This window comes from Poecilia reticulata, chromosome 15 (genome assembly GCF_904066995.2).
Source record: "Poecilia reticulata chromosome 15, P_reticulata-male-v2, whole genome shotgun sequence".
Taxonomy (NCBI): Eukaryota; Metazoa; Chordata; class Actinopteri; order Cyprinodontiformes; family Poeciliidae; genus Poecilia; species Poecilia reticulata.
In genome coordinates, this window is record NC_088844.1 from 6,175,292 (window position 1) to 6,200,265 (window position 24,974).

The 24,974-nt window shown below is 38.0% G+C and overlaps 1 protein-coding gene across 2 annotated transcripts in view; it reads left to right on the plus strand.

Annotated features, from left to right (window-relative positions):
* The first annotated feature begins 665 nt into the window (after positions 1 to 665).
* Positions 666 to 24,974, plus strand: part of hspa12a (heat shock protein 12A) — a 36,473-nt gene continuing 12,164 nt past the window's right edge. The window contains exons 1-8 of one of the 2 annotated variants that reach the window (XM_008428967.3): positions 666 to 1,028; positions 8,850 to 8,926; positions 13,547 to 13,674; positions 15,026 to 15,212; positions 16,038 to 16,142; positions 16,835 to 16,951; positions 19,227 to 19,398; positions 24,442 to 24,528. In XM_008428967.3, the coding sequence (XP_008427189.1) occupies positions 986 to 1,028; positions 8,850 to 8,926; positions 13,547 to 13,674; positions 15,026 to 15,212; positions 16,038 to 16,142; positions 16,835 to 16,951; positions 19,227 to 19,398; positions 24,442 to 24,528 (916 nt within the window). In that variant the 5' untranslated portion in view covers positions 666 to 985. The remainder of the gene's footprint in view (positions 1,029 to 8,849; positions 8,927 to 13,546; positions 13,675 to 15,025; positions 15,213 to 16,037; positions 16,143 to 16,834; positions 16,952 to 19,226; positions 19,399 to 24,441; positions 24,529 to 24,974) is intronic. The other variant, XM_008428968.3, reaches the window with a different exon arrangement.

Consider the following 24,974-nt stretch of genomic DNA (forward strand, 5'->3'; position numbering starts at 1 on the left):
TTGTAATGTGGGACTCACCTATCGGTCCGGGATAAATCCATTCTCCTGTCTCTTCTCTGGACCTTTTTCCCTTTGCAAAGAAACTTTCCAAAGACATCTGATCTGTTTCTTACTCATTTTGCTGCTTGTGGGCTCAATGTTGGCGTGCAAGTAACCGAGAGAATCCCAAAAGGATTTTCAAAATAAAAGATCCTCCAGACTCAAATAATACATAAAACGGAAATATTTAATTATTTCTTGCGCGGCCCGGTGCCAATTGGTCCACGGACCGGTACCGGTCCACGGACCGGGGGTTGGGGAGCACTGCCCTAGGGGGCTCCGTACTATCTCAACCTTACACAAACAAACATAAAAATGCAGTTAATTTTTAAATTTTTAAGTTCAGTGCTGAAACATTTTTGACTGTATACAAAATAAACCCGCAAATACTGCAGTAAGCATATCGCGAGGGAACGCAAAAGAAAAAAAACATCTTCCTCACGTCCCCTATAAAGGACTGCGTAAATTCTTAGTTCTGAATCATCATTGAGTTAATTAACTATTATGTTGTTTACCACTTGCTCTTTGCTCTGAAAGAGACTAAAGCGTGGGGCCTGCAGAGTGCGGCGCTAGTTTGCCCAAACATTTGCTCTGAGCGGCGCAGCAATAGCAATAGAGCGGTCAGACACAGCATTCCTGACCAGGACAGGAGTGAATGGGATGGGCGGGGCGCACAGCGGCAGCAGCAGCAGCGAGTCTGAGCTCCAACATCCTGTCTGCTGAAGCCCCCTCCTCCTTTACGTTTACCTAAGACCCAACAGCCTTTCCCCATGTGTTTGACTGCATTTCCCTTAAAAACGAGAAAGTGACGAGAGTCCGAAGCAAACACCGATTTAACAGCGTGATCTCGTTTGTTCTTCAGTTCCTGCGCGCCAGCAAATCAGGAAAACTGCTCGGTGTTGCTGGATCCGAGGGAAGACTCGGGGAGGAGGCTGAACTACGCGACATGATGACCGAAAAGGACACAGGAACAGAAAACATAATAACAGGTGAGTGCTCAGTTTTTATAACACATAATTCATCTTTAGGCATTTGGAACTACGACGGTCGTTTTCTATTTGCAATCGCATGCGCCAGACTGTTCGCTGGCACGACCGTAAGTGCGCGTTCACGAGCCCTCCTTCAAACGCAAGGCTATGTGTTACATTTTTTAAAATCTGCTCTGAGTTGGGGCGTTGATTAAAAAAAAAAAAATGTTTTCACATGTGGGATGTGAGTTTAGCAAATCCCTGCGACATTTCTGCCGCATTGCAGAAACGGGATCTTAGCGCGGAGCCCTGCCCGGTGTTGACCAGGGGTGTGCGCAGGGAGGACCTCGCCTCGTGTGTTTGTAGTTTAAATGCCGTTTTGTCGAAGCTTATCTCTGTGACTTATGTTCTTATTGAGATATGGCGAGTCCTCTGCGTTAGGCCGCTGACTCTCAGCAGAAGAGCAGGCACATCCCTGCTGGGCCCGGTGTAACGGTGCAGAGGCTGGTCACATGGCCCGTCCCACTGGAGTTGTGACTCAGTGCAGCAAAGTCCTGCATCATGTCTTCAGGTTTAAACATTTAAACCTGTTCTTCCCCCACTTCACAGCGCTGACGAGTGAAAAATTGGTAGTTTAGAAACCCAAACGGGTCAGACCTCAGGGCGAGTGTGCGTATTTAAATTTTATTTATTTATTTATTTATTTATTTATTTATTTATTTATTTATTTATTTATTTATTTATTACATATTTGCTTAAACTGTCACCACGTCATGAGAGTGTAATATAAGAGACAATCTGTGGGAAGACAAATCAAGCTCCTCCGCCGCCCCGTCGTGTTTTTAAGTTGAAAAATGTTTAAAGTTTACGGGAAATTTGAAAACATCAGTTGATAATCATGTGTTATTGAAAAATTAGAAGATTAATAATTGAACACCAACTATAAAGTCTTAAAAAATGCAAATATATTTTAAAAACTTAAATAAATAAGCAATGCTTAGCCTGGTGGGGGCACAAGTAAAGCCTGGTGGCCCGCCAGGCTTATAAAACACTGGGGGGAAACACTGGAGAACTTTCAGGTTCAAATAAATCCAGATATTTAAATTTGTCTTATAGAAATTCATTGCTGGCCCAAAAATACTAATAATGACTCAGATCAGCTGATTGTTTCGCTATGCATATAAACATAATTGCACTCTGGCAGTTTTTTTTTGAATGTCTAACTTTTAGGTAATGGTGTAGGCACAAATCAACTTTATTTATTCTAATCCAAAGGAAAAATTAAATTCACATCACAATCTAATATTATGTAGTTCTGCTGTGTCACACTGTCGGCACTAAACTGCAGCTCCATCAGGAAGCTGACCACAGCTTCACTGCTCTTCAGTGAAGCTGAACTGCTCTCAGTGTTTAACAGACAAACAGCATGGCCGGTTGAGATCAGCTGAGGATGGAAGTCTGCGTCAGCAACATTTATATCCGTCACCTCCGGCAGGCCACCAATTGGACATCTTCGCCGTCTTCTGGGAGCCAATCAGGGATGGGCGCCTGCACAGTCATGTTTGCATAATTAAATTTATGACGCCAATTGTAACACAGTTTTCTGGATCAACTGCATCCGTCTGGTTGACTAAGCAGACCTGTGATGGCACTGTCCCAGTAATCCATTTGATTAAACATAAACGCATGGATGGGTTTCTCAAGATCTTGCTGGGACATTAGTCATATAAATGTTTTTCAGGTGATCAAAGGCCGACTTTGTAACTGTCTTTATGTGGCTCTCGAGGTTCAGATATGAGTCCATCATCACACCTAGATTTCTGGGCCTAATTACTAGTTACTTGCTGTAATAACTGAAGCTGACTCTTGATCGTTCCTCTTTAGGTCCAAAAATAATAACTTCAGTTTAGTTTTGGTACATCCATGTATTGGTTTGGTCTATTCATCTGCTCTGTTCTTGAATAGAACCATAGTCTCCTGGTGACATTGATATGTAGAGCTGTGTACCAGCTACATAGCTATGGTAAATGATCTCATTAGTTCTAATATGAGCTGGCAGGAGAATGCAGATATTAAGTAGGAGGGGTGCCAAGGAACCCGGGGGAACGCCACCAGACTATTGTCTGCTCTGATGTGAAGTTACCTATGAACACAAAGGAGTCCCTATTCTATATGCATCACTTGCAACAGTCAAGGACTGTATCCAAGGGTCCCACCCAGCTCTCCAGTTGTTTGCTGTCAAATATGGTTAACGTGTCAATGGAAAGTCCAACTAATTGCAACAATTCATTGACTTTTCAGCAGTAGTTTTCCAAAATAAGCATGTGGTGGAAGTGGAAAGACATGTTTGCCTTTTAACAGGAAGAAACCTCAAGCAGAACCCGATTTTAAATTACGTCATTTTGTTCACGGAGTCATCCGTCTGCCAAACTCAACACCAGGCCCAGGTCGAACCATTTGGACAGAGCTCTGGGCAAAGTGTTGTCCGATTGGTCAGAAGTTTGTTGCTGTTTCATGCAGAAATATGATTGGACGGCAATGTTGACATTTCTTTTCAATTTGTCTGCTTTCACCGTCCAATTTTTGTACATACAGGAGACATAAATACTTTTGAGGAACAATTATCTGTACAACTCTTCATTAAATAACTACTATAATTATAAGACTGACTAACTGTTATTAACTCCTGGATGGAAATTATAATATTGCTGTTCATGGAGGAGGCTGCCTGCAGAGAGGAGTGATGATCGTTTGTGATGGTCTCTTTGATCGTTTCATAAAAACAAAACAAAGGAAGCAAGGAAAGAGGGGGAACCCCGACAGGTAGGGCTGTGACGTATTCTGGAGCGGGAGGAGGGTCCCCCAGGTGGTCTGTGTGTGAAAGGTATGTGCTAATGCGAACATGTCGAAATTGTGTCAGGACCTTTATGCTGTACTGACCGAGAGGGTCTGAGAGACCTGGGCAGATACTCACAACACACACACACACGTTTGCATTTTAGTCTTTGATACTGCAGAAGATCATTAGAGTCTCTAACAATTGTGACATTCCTGAGCTTGAGATTCTGATTTTCAAATATTGAAGATATTATTTGCTCCAGTTAATTTCTACAAGAGGCAACACCAGAGGCATTTTGCCTAAAAAGGGGGGAAACGTGTATACCGAGTTTAATTGGTGAGGCTAGTCTCTCTGGGGGCTTGGCAACAGTCCATTGTTATGTAATGCAAGCCACTGAATGCCCGCTGCAACCTGATGATTTGCTGCACAGCAGACCTTGTCTTGCACAAATTCCTGAAACTATAATGAAATGACTGGACGTTTTGGGCTTTAACCATTGATAAATTATTGATTACAGCTTTGAATGTTGTATGCTGCTGATTTGGTGTTGGCTATTCCAGTTCTTGTATGTATCCATTTTATGCCAATTCTGAAGGATGATGAATTTACTAAATGCACGACTTGTATCAATAGCCATTATTGTTTGTGATTTGTGAAGATAAAATAGTTTAATGCTAAAATGAGATGCAGCTGCAGTGGCAGCTACAGTGCCCAACATGTTTTGTTTCTTCATAAAACAGTACAATCAAGTACAAACTGCTTAGGTATTTCACAGCAGAAATACTTGGAATTTTGGTCATAGATCTGAGTTTATCATAGTTATTATATTTTCTGTTGTTTTTCCTTCAAATGTTTTAGGCTTAATTTATAAATGCAGTTTTAATCCTTTAACTGTCACAAGAACACTGTTGTCCTCATGGACGCATTGACTTACATGTTTTCATTTTTGAGGGTGACAGTTAATTAAACAACAACCAGTGTTTGAAACAAAAACTAATCAGATGTTTATCAGTTTGATTCAATGATAGAACATAAAAATCAGCCTTTTTTTCTGCATTGACTTGACTGCTCTGTTTGTTTTCGTCATCTGATGTAAAGAGACAATTCTCAAATATACATACTGTGATATGTTTACCACTATGGTGTAGGCCCGTCTAGCAAAATAACAAATTTTGCTGGACAATAAATTGTTCCAGAAGTTATTGCGATAAACAATAATATTGCTATTTTGAGACTGTTTTTAAGTAATATGATGGTAATGGCAAAATAATAATGCAAGAGCACATTCCAAAAGATCAGCAAACGTTAAATTATAATGAACATTTAACACTGGAGCTGGAAGACATTTTTAAAAATTAAAATAAATAAACAAAACAACAAATAAAATTAATTTTGAAGTCTTTGTCAACAACATTGTCTTTCAAAAAATGGATATTTGAGACCAAAATACCAGACTGAAGACTATTATCTTCCAATTTTTGGTAGAAAAAGAGAAAGAAAGAGGTAAACAATAAATCATGCCAATGGAAATTATTGAGCTTGTTTTAATTTATCATGTGATTAATTGATTTATTGACTATTGTGACAGGCCTACTATGGTAGTCTATTATGCTCTAGCCCAAATTAAGGAAGCAGTTGCAGCATCCAGGCAGGGTTAAAACTGGATCTGTTGTTATCAGATGTTTCCATTATAGACAGACAGGAAGGAAAACCATTGTTCAGCAGAGAGCTTTGAGGCATTTCCTCAGATTGTAACCTCTTCAGGAACCAGCTGTCCACAGACTCTCTCTGACAGTTTTTCACTTTTTTTCTGAAATTTGTCACTCCAAGGGACTATTTGAGAATTGTAATATCATTTTCACCGAAAGACATTGTGTCACCATCTAACTTAGCACGGAAATGTGAAAATACATAAACAGAACCATTTGACAGAAATGAAAACTGCAATCCATAAATGGCACAATTTAGGGTTTAGTTGTCAAACATATATTGGTGACAGTTCTATCCAGATTAGTTGATACATATTAGGCGTAAGTCATTAATAGCAAAAATATTTCCATAATTATGTGTTTTAGTATAGCAAAAATGAAAGATAAAAAAATAGGTTCAATTTGCTCTGATGGACTGGCGGCCTGTCCAGGAAGAACCTCACCTCTCGCCCACTGACCGTTGTAGATAAGCTCCTCAACACTCTGCAAAGATAATGGATGGATGGTTCAATTTGATGAGATCATTGATTTATTGTTTTTGGTAAACTGTAAATCATATCAATCAGTCGTCTCAAGAGTTTTGCAATCAAGCAAATTTACAAATGGTCAAATTCTCTGATACTTCATACTTTACAGCATCTAAGTTTTTATGGTCCAGCTCAAAAAATTGTTCCCCAATTTCTGTGTCTTGGGAATTATAGGGCCCCCTTCATTTAGAACATAATCCCAAATTGTAGAAAGAAATCTACAATTTGGTATGAGCAGCTACCGTATCAGACCTCTAAGCTGCGTGTTTTAGTTCAGGTGCAGAAGTTCTGGGTCCACACATCAACCAGCAGTACTTCCTTATGAGAATAGATCCAAGAGTAAATGCGTTTTTCCATAACACTTCTTCTATGTTTTTTCTAAAGTCTCAAGACATGTTGTTTGTGCTTTTGTCTGACATTTTTCATCGAAATATCTTTGAAGCATTCCATGAAATAAATACTGATACTCCAATATGACCGCACATCCACCGCTGGAATTTAACGATGTCAGAGAAAACACTGGACAATTTCTCCTTTTACATATTTCCAGATTGAAAATGACCAAACAAATTCTTTACTACAACTGTCTGGATTGCCTTTTTTTTTTTTTTTATTGAGAAAGCGTTTTTAAATTACAAATAAGACATAGATGTAGATTGTACTCTCTCACAATTTTCAAACCAAAATAGTTTGGACATATTTTCACAGGTTGGTGAGAAATTTGAAAAGTAATGGATGGTGTTTAATGGATGACATTGATGTAAGTTATGTACCATAGGTGGTCTTGTGATGGTGCTCATGAAATATTCATGAAGATGCTACATTTATTGTGATTTGACTGCCGAGTCTATTGGTGAGAATAAAAAAGTCCTGGTTTAAAATGAGGTTTTTGGAATGAACCCTTGTGCTGCAGGGAGACAAGCGGGATGGTGGCTAGATAGAGTGTAGCCACAGGTGGTCTGTAATTCTGCGGAGTAATTGCTTGGCAAAGTGTATTACGGATCTTCAGACCACTCATCCTCACTGTAGGGGTGGACCAGAGAAAAGGGTGAGTGAGGCAAAAAATAGGATGGATAACATGATGTCCCGTTGAGAGACAATTCTGAGAGACACTTACAATACCTTGAGGGAGTATTATTATTGTATGTGTTCAAAGAACACTTTTAGTAAAGGCTATTAAGACAGACTAATGAAAATGATGGTCACAAATGGGGAGACAATCTTCAATTGAATTGAAATGTCACTGTCTTTAAAAGACAGGTGCAACAGGCATTTTCAGCGTTTTAAGTGGAGAGCATGTTGTCATAGTGCTTTAGAAGAGTATGTTTCTTTTTTATACCTTGTGAGCTTTCCAGACCTCGGGGTTAGTAACCAGAGAGCCGCCCGCTTCTGGTCGTTTTTGTCTGCGCTGGCAGCACCAGCTGTCCGAGAAGCTCCTCTCAACAGTCCTTCAGCCTGGCGGTAGGACAAGCCCGACAAAGCGTTTCTGAAATGCCCTCTTGAGAGTTCAGAGATCAAACTGGTGGCAGACAGTTTTACCCCCTCCCCCCAACTCCAGCTGTATCAACTTGTGTGTGTTTAAAACAGATTTGAGTTTCTGGAAAATGTGTCTTGACAATAATCACAATATGTGGTGCCATGTTTAATTTAAGATTCAACTGCTTAAAAAAAAAAAAAGCAAATGTAATACCTAAATCTATCTTCTATCACCGCTTAATCTTTTCATTTTAAGGTCACTCACCCCTCTCCTCTTTGATTATTATTCCAGTTTCAGCTTCTGAAAGCAGCCCGGAGCTAAAAAGGAAATGATTTCTTATAAATATTAGACAACATTTCCCCCAGAAAACTTGCCCGGTGATTGGACGCTAGGGCAGTCATTCATCCAGCTGACTGTTGTGTTTTTGAGTTAAAAAATGTTTAAAGTTGACAGGAAATTTGAAAATATCACCTAATAATTATGTTATTGAAAGATTGGAAGATGAACACCAACTATAAAGTCTTAAAAAATGCAAACATTTTAAAAAGACTAAAATAAAAAAATAAAAAAACTAATTTACTGTCTCACAACCCATTTCTCTTTATTCTTACGCAATCCATTTTGAAAATAAAAGCAGGTCTACCCAGCCTCTTTCTTTTATCAAATTGTGCTGTGTGACTGTGTGTGTGTGTGTGTGTGTGTGTGTGTGTGTGTGTGTGTGTGTGTGTGTGTGCGTGTGTGTGTGTGTGTGTGTGTACACAATCTTTTCTTCTTTTCCATGTGTCGTGATGGAGGGCCTTAATCTTTCAAATCAATCTTCGTGGGTCAAAAAGCTTTGTGGCCACAAAATGTTGGTACAGCTTTCCAGATACAAAAATCTATTATGTTTCAATCAGATATGTGGTGTTAAAACTAAGATCGAAGCGAGATTGTAAATAGTTTTACAGAGAGGATGCACACTCTGACGGACCTCCATGTCCAGCAAAATGAATGCAACAGCAGGCAACTGGACCAGCTACTTCAGGGGAAAGAGTGGGATGGAGACGGAGTACAGGACGTCTTCAACGTAGCTTACCGCCATAAGTGTGTGTGTGAATGAGTGAATGACTGTAGTGCAAAGAGCTTTGGGGTCCTCTAGACAAGACAAGGTGCTGAACAAGTGCAGACCATTTTACCACTTTATTATTTTAAAGCATCATGTTATTACTTCTTATAAATGAACTAGGTTTGAAAGGAATGATGAAGGTGCAACATAATCATGGAATAAATCTGCTTTGTTTGCTTCTACAGATGAGATGGCGAATCCTTCTTTGTCAAAGAGTGGAGGCGACCCAGGAATCACCCCTCTATCTCCTTCACATATCCAGGTGAATTTTATTCATCTGTTTGTTGTTGTACATGTTGTTGCAGAACACTGCAAGGCAAGGTCACTTTTCTTGACATTGTTTTTAATTGCCACTGACCCAGAGGTATAAAAACAGTCAGATTGGCCTGGTTCTGGTTGAAATGACAAGAGAAGTCAAACTTGTTAAAATAAGACAAAGTTTAAGATTCTGGTGATGTTGTGCCTGCCGACATTTAAATTTGCGCTTTCAGAGCTACTATTTCAGACATGAGGTTAGGACTGCGATTAGCACAAACTGCAGAATAACAAAGATGAGAATTTTAGAGCATACAGCACCAACATGCTGAGGTGTGGTATAAAAGCCACACCTCTTGCTCTCGCGCACTCAACTCAAACAAATGCAAAAAAAAGCACGACTACACTTAGCCTCTCTTGCGAGTAGCAGCAGGATTAACTCTCCTTACTCCTGGTACATATGGCGATGGTACAAGTATGCAAATTACTCCAAAATCTTCATGTTCCGCCCCCTGGCACACAGCAAACATCCAGTAACCACCTAATACAAGGTTCTGACCTGTCAGAGGGAGATTCTCTCCTTGGCTGTCTGAGCTTGGTGAGGAAGCATGATTGTTGGATAGAGAGAGAGAAAGATATGGCAGATAATGATTGAAGGACAGAGATGGATAGAAAAAAGTTGAAGTTGATTAATCAAGTTCTGCTGCAGCTGCAGCACCACCACAAACATGTCATTTGCCATTGGCATGATATCGGTATTGAGGAGTGAGATTGGTCTATAAAAATAACATTTTAGAGGATCTTTCTTCTTATTATAGATGACTGTTATAACAGCTTGAGCAAAAGAGTCTGGAAAACCCCCTTCTCTTCTACCTTGCTCGAGAACATCCATCAAAAGTGGTGCTAGAAAGTCTAGGAATTCTTTGTAAAACCCGGATGGAAAACTATCCTCACCAGGGGATTTATTTCCTGGGAGTGACTTAATAACATGGAGTAATTCCGCCCTAAGAAAGGTTTTGTCAAAGTTTTTCCTACCCTCCTCTGATAAGCAAGGCAAATCAATGCAGGATCAAAAGGACTTGATTTCATATAAATCCCCCTGAGATTGTGATGTATAAAGATCTGCATAGTACTTTTTAAAGGCTTCATTGATTCCTCCGGGATTATATGTTATAACTTTTTTGGGGGTTTTCAATAGCGTTAATTGTTCGTTTGTTTTCCTCAGTTTTAAGTTGCCATGCCAATACTTTCTGTGCCTTTTCTCCAGGTTCATAAAATTGTTGTTTGGACCTAATTATTGCTCTCTATGCTTGATATGTATTCATAGTGTTGTGTTTTAGTTTCAGATTCACCAGTTCTCTGTACATGTCCTTAGTTGGGGCAATTTGGTGTGTTGTCTCAAGGTCAGAAATTTGTCTTTCTAAAGTATTAAGCTCAAAGTTATACTTATTCTTTATTCCGTTAGTATATAACATAATTTGGCCCCTCAGAAATGCTTTTAATGTTTCCTAAGAAATAAAAATATTTGGAGCGGATGGTCTATTTGTTAAAATGAGAAAATACATTTTTTCCCTAATAAAAGTACAGAATTCAGTTTGTATTAAGAGGGTAAGATTGAGCCTCCACCTGTACTTTTCTTCTACCCTGTCAGGGATAGACACATTTGAGTTAGATTTAAAAAGTTTTAAATTACCCAGGAAAATAAGTATCTCTAGGTGTTTTGACTAAAGACCTGGGATTAATTATTCATTTCTGTAGAAGAAGAAGAATGAATCTATTTTTCCTAATGTGAAGTGCGTATCTGGATCTATAACCGAGATAATTGCACTTGTAGCGTGACAACTATTATAAACCTTTAGTTAATTTATTAAAATGCTTATTTAAAATTAGAGGACAAAATAACTCAGTATTTTACCAAACATATTATAAAATATGTCAAATGCAAAGCTTTAATGAAGTACTTAGCTAAAGGTTGTCAATAAATGTACGCCTGATAAAAGAAAAAGGGATGCAGTGCTTTGCTACTCTGACAACTAGACAAACAGGTCAGGAAAAAAGTTAATTCAGAAAAAATATAAAGGGAAAGGGAAATAGTTCAGTTATGATAGCTTGACTTTGACAACCTTAACATGTAGATATGGTGTGAAATTCTGTGTTTCAGTTCCGTCAGAAAATAAAAAAGGCGACTTAAAAACCAACTCTGACTGATCATCAGCTTAGCAGGTGTGTGATTATCTAATAGCAGTGGTAGCTAAGCTACCACAGCAATCACTTATTAATAATCTCAAAATAAACCATAAAAACATGAAACTTTAACATACTGAATATTCTGTTTTCTGTGTAGGAAAATTATTATTATTATTATTATTATTATTATTATTATTATTATTATTATTATTATTATTATTATTATTATTATTATTATTATTAAACAATCACAACAATAATATTAAATTATAGTAAATTTATGTTATATTATTACTACTGTTGTTATCAATAGTAATAATTATAATTATCAACATAAATAATTAGAGGTGTGCCGATCGATCGGTCACCGATCATAATCGGCCGATTTTCGTGAAAAAGTGCATGATCGGTGATCGCCGATCATTGGCTCTTGTTGCCGACACCGATCACCTGCTTCTCATTTCGCAGCCTGCCTGTGCATCTGGTCTCCTCTTTCCTTCACACTGCGCAAACGCACAGCAACAAATCCTAAGCGATGTGGAACTATAACGCACTGAGTGAATGGGGAAGTTTGCATGTTGTGGTGGAAAATTGAAGCACGTCAAAATGCATCAACACAACGAAGCTAATACGACATAAAAATAATGGCATACTTGACGGAGTTTGGCTACATCGAGGCTCACTGCAGTAAAAAAGACATATGGAGGATCAGATAGCAGGTAAAGCAGCGCACAGCTACAAACACTCACCCGGATTATTAGCATGACGGTCAGAAAGCTAAACAAATAACCTGCAAAATTATTTAAGTCTTCGAGCTGCGATGTAAGACGCTGGTTCTGCTCTCGCTGTTGAACCACTGCTACGCGCTACAGGTAGTAATATTTCTCAGACGGAGCGCCGCTTCTGCTCCACCTGGTAGTGACTCTCACACTGAACCTCTGCTTAAAGCTGCAGCATCTAACTTAAAAAAATAAATTTTACATACGTATTAAAACTTTCACTGTCCTAACATGAGACAGATAATCTCTAAAAAAATAATCGATCTCCTCCCTGCTCTGCATAATTACTCCGCTCAGTCAGAAACAGCCAATCAGAACTAGCAGTATTCAGCTAGCCGCCATGCTATCAGGAAGTTTTCATTCAGTAACTCTGGATTGTTTATTGTAATGGATCCTGTATGTTTGACATACTTAAAGTAAAATACATTTACAATAATATAACAAACAAATGACAAACATAAATGACCTTTGAATGTTAAGTTTTATACTTGAATTTTTTTGGCAATGTTGAGAAGTTTTATTTTGGCTCTTTGCATTATTTAGCCTCTTCAGAGCCTTCATATGTTATCAGTCTGTTGAAGATAGTATTATTGATAGCAGTACAATTTGCACAATGCCTGTTTTGTTTAGTTTTCTTCTTGGAAAAAGTTAATAAAAAGTTTTTGTCTAAATTAAGGTGAATTCATGGTTCCTTTTTCCACATAATGTATGTGATCGGTATCGGTGATTGGTATCGGTGATCGGCCCTCATGGGTGATGGGTGATCGGTATCGGCAGGAAACAACCTGATCGGCATATATATATATATATATATATATATATATATATATATATATATATATATATATATATAGATAGATAGATAGATAGATAGATAGATAGATAGATAGATAGATAGATAGATAGATAGATAGATAGATAGATAAGCTTAATACAGAGTTAAATTGAGTTAGATTTTTTTTTAGAATACTTTATTTTGGATTTTAGTAATATCACGAGTATTAACTGATAGGAAAAAATTGGTTCACAATAAAGCACAATTTAAGCAATCAGACATATTAAAGTAAAATACATTTACAATAATATAACAAACAAATGACAAGAAGTGAATGGGGGTGGGTAAGGTGGGTGAGGAGGGTAATAAATAAGGATGAAATAAAAATGTATATGAATTGGAATTAGGTTGAGAGACAGATGGTAGCAGATTCGCTCATAAATCCTGTCAAGTCCAGCTCGATTACAGGATGATCAGTCAATCAAATGTGCTGGTAGATTTTGCATATACCTTAAAAATGGCTGTCATATTTTATAAAAAGTCTTACTTCTATTCTGCATCCAGTAGGTTATTTTTCTAGGGTCACACAGCTATTGATTTCACAAAGCCATATTTTAATTGGAAGGGGGCGTCTGATTTCCATTTTGTTGTAATACATTTCTTAGCAGTTGCTAAAAGGACTTCTGTAAGTTTTTTATAATTTGTCTTTAGATTGGAGTTCATAAAGTTCCCCATTAGACAAATCTCTGATTCTGTATCATGTATATGTATATATATCATGTATTATTGATCTGCTCTGTGTTTATGTACTTCCTCTGTTTTTTTTTTTTTGCATCTGATCTGTCCTCTTGGCTGTGTATGATGTTGTGCTAATTTTGTTGTGCAGCAAAGTGACACGGACCAGGTGCAGTCCGGACCGTCTTTTGTGGTGGTGGTCGCCATCGACTTTGGCACGACATCCAGCGGTTATGCTTACGCTTTCACAAAGGAGCCGGAGTGCATTCACACCATGAGGTGGGCCAACACTGCAATGCAGACAGTCGGTGGGGTTAAGAGTGGGGGTGGGGTGAATCAACAAAACACAATTCACTAAGAAGGACCACGCCACAAAGATATGCATTTAAAGATTTATTGATGAAGGGATGAAGGATGTAGGAATGAACGGATAGGGATGGAGGGATGAGGATATGAAGAGATGAAGGAATGAAGGATGAAGCTTTGAGGGTAAGAATGGATGCAGGCATAAAAGATGTATGGATGAATGGATGTAGGGATGAAGGGATGAAAAGATAAGGTTTGAAGGGATGAGTGATTTGGTTATCTGGGGAGAATGGTGGAGGGTTTGGGAAGTGAAGACTCTGGGTGGGGGTTTAGTCTTCGGGAAACGGATCTTCTTATTTTCCCAAGCCCGCATATGACCCCCCCCAGACGAAACCTGCAGCACAAAGAAGCGAAACATGGTTATGAATGAAGGAAGATGAAATGAAAGAGATAAAGGGTAAGGGAGGGTGGGGTTGACGAAACGTAACAGACTGAGATGCTTGGAAAATTAGAGGTGTGGTTTGGGCGTGGCCCAGCTCCCGAACCCAAGTTAACACATTAACTCCATTATTATGTTTCATGCAGCATTTTAAAACACTTCACCGACTTATAGAAAGGGACTGAAGTATCCAACAATACCTAATTTTGTTTACATTAATGGATGGCATTTTTTCTTTACAGTGACATGTTACCATTGTAACCTGAGGATGATACTTTGGTTTATTGCATCCTCAGCAAACTGCACTTTAGTTTGCTGTGGATGCATTTCTGTAACTGGATACATTTCTTTAAGCAAAATGTAGATTCGTCTAGATTTCCTGTCTGACATCTGAATATTGGTGACTGAAATCTGCAGTGTGTGTGGCTGGACACCACACACACTGCAGATATCAGATTTTTTTTATCACTGTGTGTGTGTGTGTGTAGACTCTGTGTATGTGGCTTTTCTTTGCACGGTCTGAATCCTGCCTGGAGATTCCTGATGCCCTGATGTTCTTTGTGAACATTATTTGTTAAAACTGCCTCATCCCAACCAACCAGTTGACAGTCTGCTTTGTAGAAATCATTTTTTATTTATTTATTTTTTTTAGCATTAAGTCTCTTCAGTGCGTTGAAGTAATGATTCTTCTGATTTCTTCTGCTTTGGGTAGTTATTTCCACATTTTACTTTGTTGCGATACAAATAGCTAAATAAAGTCTTAATCAGTAGATTTCGTGTTCCAGGCATGATTATGCTGGAACATGCTGGATTATGTCCTTTTATCACAGTAAATTTATGTCATAAATATGTTTGTGACATTTCCTGACTCATCCCCCTCTCCAGGCGCTGGGAGGGCGGAGACCCTGGTGTTTCCAATCAGAAAACTCCAACCACCATCCTGCTGACTCCAGACAGAAAGTTCCACAGCTTTGGATACGCAGCCCGTGATTTCTACCACGATCTGGATCCTAGCGAGTCCAAACACTGGCTGTACCTGGAGAAATTCAAAATGAAGCTTCACACCACTGCAGTAAGGCTCAGAACACGCTGGATATCTGCGGCACCTGATCAATAAATGCTGATCAGCTCAGCTGCTCGTGTTTCAAGCTGTGGCAGTTGGGTTATTCGGTGACTTGCTGACCTGGGCTAGTCTGATGCGTTATGTTTTTTGCACAATCTTGTGCAGCAGAATTGCCCGCGGGTTGCAATTCTGCTGTTGTTCTGCTGTTGCATGATCTGCTGCCTGCTCGTTGCCTGGAGGGGTCGTAGGTTTGAACCTGGAAACCAGATTCATTCAAGCTGCTTAACACATTTCAGTCAGCGTACAATTGAACCGTTTTCCAAGCAGCCATACCTCCAGCCCATGTCTTAGTCCTTTTCCCACATGTGCTGAAACATTTTGGACTATTACTTAAATTTGTCTGCAGTATACTGCAACAAGTGTAACTGTGTACAAAGTAGGTGTCTGCAAAGCTCATATGTAAGTGTAACATTTTTGCTGGGCAAGTCTTTATTTAAAATAAACCAGCTCACCACGGTGCAGTCCATTATCTCTCATTTAAAGACAGATTTAGACATGGTTACAAGCTCCCTGTTTTTTCCCTGGCTGTTTATTCAGTATTCAGATTTGACTGTAAATGCCTCTTTTATATTGTTATATTATATTGTTTCCATCGCTTACTTTGTCAGTTTCACTTTATAGATTATCAGCTACTCTCATTCCTGGCAAACCATAATGCTGGCAGAGCACATCATGAATTCTTATTGCATTGAAAGAAGATACGTGACCTCATTAGGAAATGGGCTGAGAAGCTGCTGCAGACTGAGGCCCATCTCTGTCCTTTGTGTTTGTCAGAATCTGTCCATTGACACTGAGATCCACGCAGCGAACGGAAAGCGAGTGAAAGCCCTGGACATCTTCGCCTATGCGCTCGCATTCTTTAAGGAGCAAGCATTAAAGGTAAAATGAATCATCAATTCAGTATTTTACTTTTTTTTTCTTGAACATGCAGTATTTTTGGTGACTGTTTCAATACTTTGCCTATGGGGGAACTTTTCTGCCATAATTTGAGAGCACACATTTTCAGTCTGAAAGCAGGATTTCATGGCGTTTGTTCTCAAAACTTTTAATACTTGCGCTCAAAGCTTCTCCTCGCGCTCAGAACTCGTTTTTGCTCTGAGCAAATCTCCTCTTACAGAACTCTCTGCTCGCTTACGAAACGTTCTCTGCTTGCTTTTGGAACAAAAATGCACAGTCGCCTGGCAACCTCTCAGCCAATAGAATGAAAGTGTTGTACTGGATGTGCATTTGTTTCCTTCTAGCGGGTGTGCCTGTTTTGTGCGAGGAGACGTTTTGAGTACAAGCATTACAGATTTTGAGAAGAAAGACATGTAATCCTGCTCTCAGACCGAAAATGTGTGTGCTCTCGAATTGTGGAAGAAAAATTCCCCCATATTTACAGATTAAAATATTTTGTAAAGAGAGAATTTTGCCGGCCTCTGCTCTGAGCTCTGATTAATTATTAGCCTTACACCTGCAAATCATCAAATATAAAACAGAAGGAGTAAAACTCCACTTTCTCAAATACAGAACTGTTATGTTGTTTAAGTCTAGGACTGAACTCTAACTTCCGCCTGGCGTTTCTCCTGCAGGAGCTCAGTGATCAAACTGGCAGTGAATTTGACAACAGCAACGTGAGATGGGTAATCACAGTACCAGCAATCTGGAAAATGCCTGCAAAGCAGTTCATGAGGGAAGCAGCCTATAAGGTGGGTTGAGTGTCTGTTTTTTGTCTTTTTGCTTCCATACTTTTTTTATACATAATTTGACTCATTAGCTCTAAGACAATTTGGCAGAAAAGATGAGTTTCCCTTTCATGCGCACAAAGTGGCTAAAGAAAATGTTCAGTAATCATTTTTTTTTCAGTAAGATAAAAATGTTACCTTACAAAAAATATTAAGATAATGTTTTCAGTAAGAAAACATTAACTTAATGTTTTCTTACCACAGAACATTTTATCACAGAATGTGAAAATTTCTTTTCTGTGGTTGAAATCCAGACTTATCTGAATTGACTATCAATGTTTTATTTAGGTGAAATTTAGACATAGATTAAGGAAAATTAGCTTTTGGGAAAACATGCTTGTTTTAACTGGAATAGAAATTTTAATGTCCCATGAATGCCCCAAATGGAGCACACTACTACTAAGCAATCAGACAGGAAGTGTTGACATTAAGTTTCAGTTTCAACCAACCACCATCAATATGAACCAGCAGTGCTGCATGTGTATGCGTGTGCGCGTGCGTGCGTGTGTGTGTGTTGAACTTTTATGATTTAGAGATGCAGCATTCTTTTGTCTTTTATAACATTTTTCTCTGAAACAATAATTGCCCAACCAGAAAAAAAAAAAAAAATCCCTCCTCACTTTTATAAATGGGTTTTATTGAAGAGATGAGGAAGATGACCTGTTCTACCCTGTCTTGTTCTGGTCCGTTCCAGATTTGGAATGTCAGATCAATGAACAGAGCAGGCTGCTAAATCCAGTAAGAGGGGAAGGTGTTAGAGTGAAGCTTCAGCATACACAGTGACTCGGCATCTTGCAAGAGGATTTAGTTCAATGGCTCTTTACAGGAGACAAAAGGAGAAATAATAGAGGCAATACAAGACTCTCTGTTACTTTCTCTTCTAAAGAGCGATCACTGCAGCTGAAGAAGCAAACATCTGGAAGAAAAAGCACACCAAGAAAATTATTTACATACATTATGCTATGCAAATAATATTACATATCATGTAAAATTATTTACACATTAAAAGGACTCAATTTATGGAGCTCTCTTTCTATTCTGTCCACTGAAAACGCAAAAGTCACATTCACTTAGGACAACACAGGTAGGTAAGATGAGACATGAACTTGTGACCAGAGAAAGCTGGAATCAAACCTACAACTTCGTAGTCTCAGGACAACAACTCTACCCAGTCAGCCACATTTCCTCACTTAATTTGTTTTCTGAAATCTGCAGGGTTTCCCTCAGTGTATCTTAAGCCTGGCGGGCCACCAGGTTTTACTTTACCAGGCCTAGCATTGTTAATTTGTTAGTTTTTTTTTTTAGTGATTGCCCTTTTCTTAAGACTTGATAGTTGGTGTTTGGGTATTAATCTTCCAGTCTTCCAAAATGCATAATTATTAAATGATATTTTCAAATTTCCTGTCAACTTTAAACATTTTTTAACTCAAAAACATGAGTGGCTGAGTGACTGCCGCCGCGCCCTCAGCACCGGGCTTAGCAAGTTTTCTGGGGGAAACCTTGCTAAGGCTGCTGGCAGCCTCTGGCAGTCAGCAGCCTCTGCTGGGCAGCCAGAGAGGCAGCCCAGCAGAAGGAAAACATGCAGTCATGTTCCAGGGTCATCCAGGCCAGATTTAAAAGAGGGAAAGCTAAGTTAACTGTTTATGTTGTCAGAGTTTTTCCTTTCTTTGTAACGCCTCTTTGAGTGGACTAAAAAACTCTATACAAGTTTGATGTATTATTATTACTATTATTATTATTATTATTATTGATAGTATTAGTTATGGTATTAAGTTTAATTACCGGTAAGTAAATATTGGAATTAACTTCAGACCAAGTGAAAAGATGAAAAAACAAACAAACAAAAAAACATATGCAATCAACAAAAATAATCAGTGAAATTTTAAATATGAATCAGATCCACTGGTACAAAATATATTTTTAAGCATAAGATAAATCTGAAATGGGATCTTTGTGGCATAAATAACACCAATGCTGAATTTAACCAGCCCTGTAATACATTGCAGTCAGGGAACGCTGTAATCGCTCCCATTCCTGGCTGTGCTAAAAGTGGAGGTGACATATTATATTGTATTTTATCGTGATTACACATTCACACATTCACATTTGTTCTATTTTTTTGTTGTTTTTTACCTTAAAAAAAACTGATAAACACACTCTGCAGGATGTTGTAGAAGACAGAAGTTTTTTTTTTTCTGATCATTATAAATCGTATTTTGTTTCCTCTGCCTCTCTGCAGTCTGCTCTGGTGTCACGTGAAAACCCAGAACAGCTGATCATTGCTCTAGAGCCCGAGGCAGCTTCCATCTATTGTCGTAAGCTGCGCCTCCATCAGATGGTGGACTTGGGCACACAGACCACCCAGAACGGCTTCAGCCCAAACGATAATGTGGGGAGTGGAATGACCCAAGGTACGTTTGGTCAACATTCACAAAAAGTGCTTTAAATCTTTTCAACTAATGTGTTTTACGCCGTGCATACCATGACTTGCCTCATGCTTCTTATTTCTGGGCTTCTGTTCTTTTTAACATGCAAAACAGAAAACTCTGACTTACTTCAGCAACATAAGAATTGACTTTGTAACTTGCTGTTTTCTCCCTGTTTCACACCGTTTGCCTCTGTAGTGTCTCCAGGTAAACAACACAAACTGCATGAACACACATCATATTTATTAAGTTGAATTCATCACAGTTGAGCTTGCTGTTGCTTCTTTTCTTAGAACTTAGTAGCAAGAAATTGTGCTTCACAATAAAAGCATCAACACAAATTAAACGATCACATTTAAACTATAGAATTGAAATACCACAGAATCAATGAGCTCTTTGTATTTCTAATTATTGAAGGAAATGTTGATATGAACTAGGCTCCCTCATCGCCCACTGAGCCGCTGTAGTTCTTAAAGTCGGGTTTGATTCCCTACCCAGGCTGCATGTCTTTCTTCCTTCGCTCGCTGACTTTTTCCTGTCTGATTAGTCAATAAAGGCCTTCAGCACAAAAGTCTTAAAGAAACAGAAAAACACTATAGAAGAAAGAAATGTACCAATCTCAACTCATATTTCAAAGCTCTTCTGTTCGTCTCTCTGAATGTAGCACTTGTACTGTGTGGCGTTAAGAGTCAAGAAGAGATCTGGGAGGATATGTAAACTCCAAAAATTGCAGTGTGTGCGTGTGGCATGGACGGGTTGCAGGGAAACAGCTACTCTGCCATTACCAAGTTAATGAACTGGTTTTGTGCTGAATTTGATGATGTGTTTGTGAGTCAGCAGAGTGAGGAGCAAAGGGCTGAGCACACGTCTTTGAGGTTCCCTTTACTCAGTGGACCGTGTTCACACTGTTGAGGCATGCAAGCTTTTGTCTTTCAAATCAGGTCAGGGTGACTTGGTGTTCAGTAATTTTGTGTTATCAGACATCATCAAAGCCTCATCCATGTTATTATTTAATTTGAAGATTGTGCTTTAAACTAAATGTATCTCAAAAACGTACCCCCAAAATATTGTAAAAGGGTAAGGTCAGAAAGAATACTTTATTTCTACCATGAATATGTAGTGATTTAGCCAGTTTCAAATAAAGACACTTTTCTTATCTTAACATTTAAAGAGGAACTGAAAAGTGAAAGAAAATCATAAAATATGCTTTTGGTGTTTTCTGCATATTTCATGGCCGCCTCACATGTGTGATGTGTACAGTTCCACCAAGGATAATGAGCATTAAGCATTTCAACAGCGGCTGGATAAAAATGGTCATAACATGGTTCACTGTGTGTTGCAATTGATTGTTCAAACCAGCCAAAAAATAAATAAAATAAATAATAATAATAATAATACAGAATAGAGAGCATTTGAGTAGTAATCTGTTCTCATCCCATGTTCCTGCCTCGGTTGCTATGTGTGTCGTTCCATCAGCCATGATCATCAGAATCCGATTCTCAAGAGTTTTCTCTCGATTCTGGAGATCCAGCTGTCAGCTCAGGTTCATACTGGTGTGATTGTTTATCATTTACTCCCATAAAATGTTCTGGAATTTTGATTTTTAATTTTCACCAATAAACAGCCAGACAGCAGAGCTGTTTTTGGTTCTTCAGCACTAATTTAGTGGCCGGCTGGCTGGCTGGGGCGTAGTGCGCGTCATGCACCCGGAAGGTAGTGATCAGGTTCGGCCCATTTCAGCTTTTACTGACAGAAGCGCCAAGAGCAAGTATACAAGTCAGAGAAATGAATCCGTTGTATGAAGTGTTTCAATAAATGATGTTCATGCATTGTCAATATTTCAAGAAGTGATTTCAGTTCTCCTTTGAAACATAAAATGAAGTGAAGCAGCAACCGCAAATTCCTTCCTCTTCCCTTCACATTGACACTATCCAATTCTCACTAACGTTCCCTACACCACTCCTATACGGAGGACCAAAACTGACAGAAATCTATATTATTTTGTTTAGCCTTTTCCTTATGAATGCATTTTCATCAAGAGATCTATACATGTGTTGCACACAACACATGTACATATAAGCTGAAGCCTGATGACACTGCCCCTCATTTGCATTTAAACATTCCTTAATGGCAAAGCTTGCGCAAGGAAAATAAAAAAAGACAAGGCAATGACAAAAGAACGCTTGTGTAAGGAAAAGGAAGAACAACACAAATTTCCTGATGAAAATCCATGTGTAAGAACAAGGAAAAACAAAAAAATATAGATTTCTGCTTTTATTTTTAATTATAAAAATACACCATACTCCTACACCAAAAATACACAGTGATAAATGTCATTAATTTATTGCTCTGGTAAATATTTTTTGTGACCACAAACTTGTGGTAAGTTCACTATGAATTAGTACCACTAGATGCATGTGTGCAAACAAGAGAGACATTTATTTTTTGATGAGAAATAATGCCCCCTCCTTCCCTAAAATCATCTACTGTAGGTTGTTTTAGTCACAGGAACTGAATTGGCATTTTAAGTCAAATTTAGTGATTCAAACAAAGTATTAAATATTCAATAATTACTTTATTTTAAATGGTGGGTATGGAACTGCATCCACACTCAATATGTTTTTTACACTGTGTTGTAAAAAAATATGCCCTGGATGCTGGGTACTGCATGCTCTGACCACATAGCATCGTGCCAAAACCAAAATGTGATCCCATCAAACTTTGTCAGGTTCTGGTCACATTGCATAGTGTCTCCATATTTCATTTGGTGATGCATACTTGCTGTTTTGAGTGTCGGATGCTTTGTCAACTGCCTGATATCACTATGAGATGTCCTCTGGAATAGATGTTCCTGCTCCAGTGCTTTCATTTGCATATCCATCTGCATGCATAATAAGTCATTTCAACACTTACTGCTTAACTTACTGCTTGTTTTTGTAAATGTAAAGTATGTTTGATTCTAACGTGTTTAAGTTCAGCATTTTTATTCCATATCAATCAGTTGTTTTTTTTTTTTTTAATGATGTTTTTGCAATTTGCAAGAAACGTTAATACGCTGTTTGTTTTTTTACCGGGTGAAAACTACAGTGTTTATAATTATATAGCCTAAATGAAATCCTTCTTCACTAAAGGGGGATGAACATTGAAAGATAACAGACTAAAATATCAAAAAATGAAATCTAGAGAAAACCACTATAACAAAAAATAAATAAAAATCACATCAAGCAGTGTCACATTTGTCCAAAACCATGTTGATAATCCTGTTGCTTTTGGAAAAATATTCTGTTGACTTTTGAAGTGAAAGTATAACTATTGGGATCGTGTCCATTCTACTACAGCTGGTGTGATGATGTAACAAAATGCTGGTTTTGTGTGACATGATGCGTGTTGGTGATGTGGTTGTGCTCTTGCAGGTCAGATGCAGGGACAGTGTTGCGCGTACCCTCTGATAGCATCCTGCAGGCGCCCCTGCATAAACCACAGTAAACCCCATGTATATTCATAACGCAGACAGACTTGGACATTAAAATATATTTTTAGACAAAAAGGTTCGTTTCTTGCAAGGTATCAGGTCGGTGTGTCTTAAAAGATAAAATGATTTAAAAGGAATGCTAATGTTGGAAAAAAAACCTGATATTCTCATTTACATTTTATTAAGGGCTTGTTTAAAATTATTTAAACCCTTTTTATGAATAAATGGAAAACACCTTTACCAACGTCACAGCATGCAAACCCTTTTTATAATTGCTTAGTGTTTTGCATGGTTTTGATTATTTCTGTTTGAGTTCCAAATTTTGGACATTGGAGGAGCTCCTTACTATCACCCTAATATGCTGGGCTACACAAAAACATTAATCTTACTTACATATATTAAAATATTACTTCAGCTCTAAATAAGCCAGGTTTATGAATATGAACAGAATTTTGGTCTTGGTGCACATGTTTGTGAGAAAAATGTGAAAAAGACATCAGAGGTTACATTTTACAAGAAGTTTGTCTGGATATTTTTATAAATTTGTAAAAACTTTTTAAAACGGTGAAAACGAGAAAAGCATTGCAGAGTATCGCATAACAAAAAAAAATAAAAAATCATTAATACTTTGATGCCTTTGCATCAAAGTATTAATGCAAAGGCCAAATGATGCTGGTAGCACATGACCAGCATCTTCTTAATGTTAAGGAGGGCTGGGACAATAAATGTCAACGTTATCAATATCCGGGCGATTATTGGCACTGGATTGATACCGGTGCAATGACATTGATACTTTTGTTTTTCTCTTCTAAATTCACAGGTAAAAAGGGAATTATTCTAGTCCTTTTATCCTACATTGTGTTAAATTGTTGTTAGTTAATAGAACATTTTATTTGCCTAAAATATTTGCCCTGGATTTTATCAGAATCAACCAGCTGAAGTGAAATCACCAAAATATTCAATAAGGACATTTCAAGAAAAAGTATCGGTATCGGACCTGGTACCGATACTAGCCCTGCATTTACTTGATATTGGATTGATACCAAAATATTCACGTTTCTGATAGACAATGCACTTTTGCTTCTCATTTAGAGAACAAAATAAATATTCTGGTTCTTTTACTAGTAAAATTCTTATGTTTTTTAGTAACTTACTAAATCCTAAATTGATTTTTTGCTGTCCTTTTTTATTGTTTGACCTCATTCCCTTTGCATCAGTCAGGGCATGTATGCACATTGAATGGAACAATATAGAAAACTGATTTATACGCTTAAAATAAAATCTCAATACAAAGGAAAGGGATCTTAGTATAATATTGTAAAGCAAATTTGTTTATACTGAGTTAAATGATAATCCATTTTCAATCATATAATAATAGAAAATAATCCCTTTATCATGTAATACATATATATATATCTTATATGCTATTAAATTCTATAAAGTGTTCACCTGAGCTTGCTGCTTTCCTTTTACGCTGTACGCATCACTTCCTCACACAGCAGAGCTTCCTGCCTTCCTGACACTCATTCCAAAATGTTCTTTCTGTTAACAACCAGCTAAGGAGCTTGCACGGCGCAACCGACAGAGCCGCACCTTTTTGGTGGAAAATGTCATAGGGGAGCTTTGGTCGGAGCTGGAAGAAGGTAGTGTCTTTCTCTTCTTCTTAACTTTTTCTTTCAGGATTAGTGAGCTTGACTGAGTTTCTGCGGCACAATTCAATTCAGAAAAGCATGTTGATTATTCTGTGAAACTAACATTCATTTCAATACCTGTTTAAGTTATTTGTTTGCACTTTTCCATATTTTTACCCTCTTCCTGGCATATTTTCTATGTCTTAGGTGAGCAGCATGTGGTATGACTCAGATGAGAATCCTCTATTGAAGACTGATTTACAGCATGACCCCTTCAGAGATCTTATTCTTTTCTTCTTTCTTTGATCAAAGTGTAGAGATGGTCTCCAATTCAGATTATATACATAATTATGCACTTGAGAAAATACTAATTCTTGCATTTAAAGTTACAATTTATTTAATCTTTACCAGGTTCTAAACTGATTCAAGTCTAATATGTGTACAAAACCACAATCCCC